This window comes from Penaeus monodon, chromosome 1 (genome assembly GCF_015228065.2).
Source record: "Penaeus monodon isolate SGIC_2016 chromosome 1, NSTDA_Pmon_1, whole genome shotgun sequence".
Classification (NCBI taxonomy): domain Eukaryota; kingdom Metazoa; phylum Arthropoda; class Malacostraca; order Decapoda; family Penaeidae; genus Penaeus; species Penaeus monodon.
In genome coordinates, this window is record NC_051386.1 from 55785227 (window position 1) to 55790226 (window position 5000).

At 37.3% G+C, this 5000-nt stretch overlaps 1 protein-coding gene across 1 annotated transcript in view; it reads left to right on the top strand.

Annotated features, from left to right (window-relative positions):
* LOC119574644 (cysteine-rich hydrophobic domain-containing protein 2-like) overlaps positions 1 to 5000 on the top strand; it is a 13272-nt gene that overhangs the window by 7264 nt on the left and 1008 nt on the right. Inside the window, exon 4 of the mRNA XM_037922025.1 lies at positions 4283 to 5000. This exon is cut by the window's right edge and continues 1008 nt beyond it. Within this exon, the coding sequence (XP_037777953.1) occupies positions 4283 to 4333 (51 nt within the window). The 3' untranslated portion in view covers positions 4334 to 5000. The remainder of the gene's footprint in view (positions 1 to 4282) is intronic.

The following is a 5000-nucleotide window of genomic DNA, read 5'->3' on the forward strand; positions in this document are numbered from 1 at the left end:
AGAGAGAGAGAGAGAGAGAGAGAGAGAGAGAGAGAGAGAGAGAGTGAGTGAGATGAGTGAGTGAGTGTGTGTGTGTGTGTGTGTGTGTGTGGGTGTGTGTGTGTCGCGTGGTGCGTGTCATGTGTGCGAGTGTTTGTTAGAGAAGAGGAGAGAGAGAGAGAGAGAGAGAGAGAGAGAGAGAGTCAGTCAGTCAGTGAGTGTGAGAGGTGAGAGTGAGTGAGAGTGAGAGTGAGAGTGTGAATATGAGTATGAGTATGAGTATGAGTGTGAGTGTGAGTGTGAGTGTGAGTATGAGTATGAGTATGAGTATGAGTATGAGTGTGAGTGTGAGTGTGAGTGTGAGTGTGAGTGTGAGTGTGAGTGCGAGAGCGAGAGCGAGAGTGCAAGTGCTTCTTTTTGTGTTTATGTTTCTCTGTTTGTGTTTGTTTGGATTTATAAGTAGTTGTAGCAGAAAATGAAGCAGGTAGGAGAATTGTAGTAACACATTTTACCCAACCTGCTTTGCAGACATGTTTTAGACATTTGCTTCCTTGCATTTTTAGCATGCTGGCACTCTTACTTTACATTAGGACACATTCGTGTTTTCACATTATTTGCATACTCACACACAGTGGTGAAATGACTGATAGATTATTTAATTATATTTCAGACTTCCTTCACAGTTGTATTCATGACGTATTTGCATTGTTGACCGTCTCACGTCCTTACTTCATAGTCGTGTTTTGAACACATTTATCTCACATTGTTGGTCTACTCACACCTTCTCTCTGTAGTTGTTTTTTCTTCTTTAACCACCCAATATTAAGTTAGGAAATAGTTATATATGTATAAAATGAAAAGGTAAATGAGGAAATATTGTTAGGGAGGATTTTGAGAGTTGGGTATTGATCTTATCACCTTTAACCCTTTCCCGACGGGTAGTATTCATAGTGGCCCGGGCCCTGCTGCCGGGGGCTTATATTGTTGCCCTAGCATGCGCGACCACTCATGCCAAATACCGGCATCCCATGCCGTTTCTTTGTAATACTACGAAGATATGTTGTATTTTCAGTTTTCATTATTTTCTAAAGTCTCTACTTGCCAAACTTCCTGATAAATTGAGACTGAAGGGTATTTTTGTTGTTATATAGACTCCATAGTTAATCATTATTCAGTCTATAGTCTGAATAAAATAAGCAGTGTGCGGCATCATGGAGTTGAAATCGTCGGTTTGTTGCATTTTTTTTTTTTTTTTTTTTTTTGCATAGTAAAAATGAGAAAGTGTTAAAAACGACTTAATCACACTTTCACTGGCAGAAAAATAATATTTTGCCGTGATTGTAACAAAAAATAACTCATGGCATCTCCATACATACACCATGGCATGTACATACATGCCCCCGGCAGATAGTCCCGCCATGCCATGGCATGTGCGTACATGCCACCCATCAGGAATGGGTTAAAACATGGATTTGAGTGAATTCTGTATTAACTGCATTCTTTCAAAATTGGCAGGTCTGCAGTGATAGTAATTATCATTATTAGAACCCCACACTTCTGTACAATTTTATTCTCTTTTCTGTATAGTTTTATTCTCTGAAGGCCTGAAGTTCCTCTAAGGCAAATTTCTGTGGCTGGCATTTCAAGAGCTTTATTTTAAACACTAAAAAATCTATTTATCTTTGTCATTCATAAAGTATATTCGTTTGAGATTTGCGAAATTCTGGCTTCGCCCGGGCCTTTCACTTATGGCCCGGCCCATAAAGTATATTAGAACTTTTCAGCATTACAGTGCAATGTTGAAGATGTTATTGCAGTTACCCCTAGGATATAAATGAAAAAGAGGATAGATTACCATAAACATCAAAATAAAATAAATAAGGCAGTGAAATCATATTTTCCTTATTTAAAACAACAACATATGTATATAGATGTATGTGTAGATATCTAGATGTATGATCATTTAAAGAATTGTGATATACATAATTGTATGTCATGCAGAGGAAAAGATCAAGGACTGGGTTGGATGAAATATGCCAGACAGCACCTAAATTACAAATTCAGACTCGCTATGCTTCATTCACAAGAAGAAAGAAGCAGAAGTCAGGAAGAGGAGGGCCTGCAAGGGGAAGGGGAGTTGATGTTGGTGTAGCTAGAGAAAACTTGCCAGACTGTACCAGGTATATTTATGGATATTACATATGTCTCATGAGGAAGTTGCAGGGAAAAATGCTTGACATTTCTTTACCAGCTGTGCTTGGTTGTAGCTAAAAGTAATACCCATACATTATATGGACAGCCATGTTTATAAAGAAAATGACTACAGAGGTCAGTGATAGTGGTGAACAGGACTAGAGAGGTATAATAGATAATGATAACAATAGTAGCAATAACACTGCACCTTAGTAGGCTTTCATGCTTGTTGCACTTATTTGGTGTACTTACTGGTTATTAAAGCTGTATTGAGAGGCTCTGTCTTACATTGTTGAGTTTCCCAATCTTCATTATTCTGCTGCCAGTCAAGAAGTTGATTTTATTGATTATTTAGTGACAGTGATAATAATTTTTGTAAAGTGGACATGGATAATTTCAGCGGTGTGCTAAAAAAAAATGTGATGAAAATTGCTAATTGTTTTGCATTAAAAAAAGAGTAAAATATTTTCACATAGGATAATGCTTTAAGTGCAATATTATGAACTTCTGAGGAATTGAATTAATTTCTGTATCTGTAAAGTAATCACAAACTCAGGTTAAAAAAAAAATATTTATTTTGTATAGAGAGAATGAATGCATGGAAATTGATGTCATGATAGCAGTGAATCAACTTTTTCTCAAAAAATTAATTCATAACCGTTTGATGCATATTTGAATGGGGATTTCAGATTTTTCAGGAGAAAAAGGCAAGATGTAGACAAGCTAAAAAATATGTAATTTCAGACAGTGATGGTTCAGCGTCACCACACACACACACACACACACACACACACACAACACACACACACACACACACACACACACACACACACACACCACACACACACACACACACACACACACACACACACACACACACATACACACACACACCTACACACACACACACACACACACACACACACACCACACACACACACCACACACACACACCACACAACACACACACACACTACACACACACACACCTACACACACACACACAACACACACACACACACACACACACACACACACACACACACACACACACACACACACACACACACACACACACACACACACACACACACACACCTTTCTTTGTGTACATGGTTATGTATTTTTGACATTGTGTGCGAGTTTACCACATAGCATGTTGATTTCTACTCTACTCATGTTCTGGCCTTCCGTATGACTTGAGTCTTCTCTTGCCCTTCACCCATTGCCTTTACCCCCTTGTATGCACCTCCTCTTCTTTGCCGTGCGTTGTGTCGGACAGTATCTGTAAGTCTTGGGTTTGTGAGAGAAAAGATTTTTATTTACTCCATGTGTCTTGTATTTGTTGTTTGAATCCAGTTTTTAATGATGAGGATTTGCTTTACTTGATTTGTAAAGGTTTTCTATATCTTGCATCTCTCTGGTTTCATTGTATATATCTCAACTTCTCTGTGGGTTACTGATCTGATGTTTCAAGCCTGTTTGGTGTTGCAGGTAATTAGGACCCTAGCTGTTTCTTGCAGACAGAGGGAGGTGGTGACCTGTAGCACCTGTAGCTGTATGCATTATCTGATGTCTAACCTTTTCTCACTTTTCTTCGGTCCTCATATAACAACATTAATAAATAAACTTCATATTCCTCAAAAAGAAATCTAATGACAATAATTGCCTGAGTTGAAATGGGTCCTCATTTTCTGTAGGAAAATCAGTGAAATCCCTACCACTAAGATATATGGCATCATGCAAAAGTTTGTATTGCAGTCTTGTACTATGCTAATAGTTACGAGTATTAGAAATGCTGATATTTTGTTTGTCTTTATTTAAGACTGTATGGTTCTATTTGATACCAGATAATAGTTATATGTAGTGAAACAAGTAGATATTTTACTGAAATTCTAAGGAGAGAGGTTGATGAGATAAAGCAAAACTTTTGACCATTTACACAGTTTCATATAGTTTGATCTCTGTAAAAACAAATTGAATGGAAAACTATTGGGAATTATTTTCAGAGGGAAGTTTTCCATATCTATTTATTAATATTTTTTTCTGTATTTATTATAGTCATTATTCATTTTCTGTATTTATAAATCATCCTGATTAATTTTAACAGGTTCTGGTAATAGAAGTCATCCCAAAAAAGGATATTCTTCGGCCCGACTGACGTAGCAGTTTGGCTTTGTCCACACGTCTTAGCATAGCGGTCAAAGGGAGAGTCAAGACAGCGACCAACTGCCCAATGCTGAGAGTGACAGAGTTCCTCTAGTCACCGTCTCATCCTCAAAGAGTTACAGGTTTTCACAGTGATTGGCGGAGCACACAATGTGCTTTAGCATTTCTCTCCAATTTTTTCACAATTGACTTGTTTCCTTTTGTGATTCTTAAGGTATGAGTAATATGGTATACAAGGAAATATTACATTTATGATGTACATGATAGAGCACTTTGTAAATAGATAGGTTACAAAGGCACACACTCTATTGTATTTTTCTGCTTAGAAGTGGTTGCTTGTGTCAGAGTTTTCTGAGTGATTAGCTGTTGTTTAAAACTTTTTTTTCTTTAAATTATATTCAGAAAGATGAAATTTGAGAGTTTTCCATCAGCAAAGAACTCAGCAGAAAACACTGACACAGAACATATGAGATACTTAGGAGTTCAGCCTGATATTACTTTATATATATTTATGAGGAGTCATTGTAAGGTGCTGTTATCATACAATATATGATTATCATGTGTGGCTTGTTCTCAGCCACATAAATTACAGATAACACGGGTGGACCTATGGTCGGTCAGTATATCAGTTTGATATTTGGGTTCAAAGTAAAAGGGCT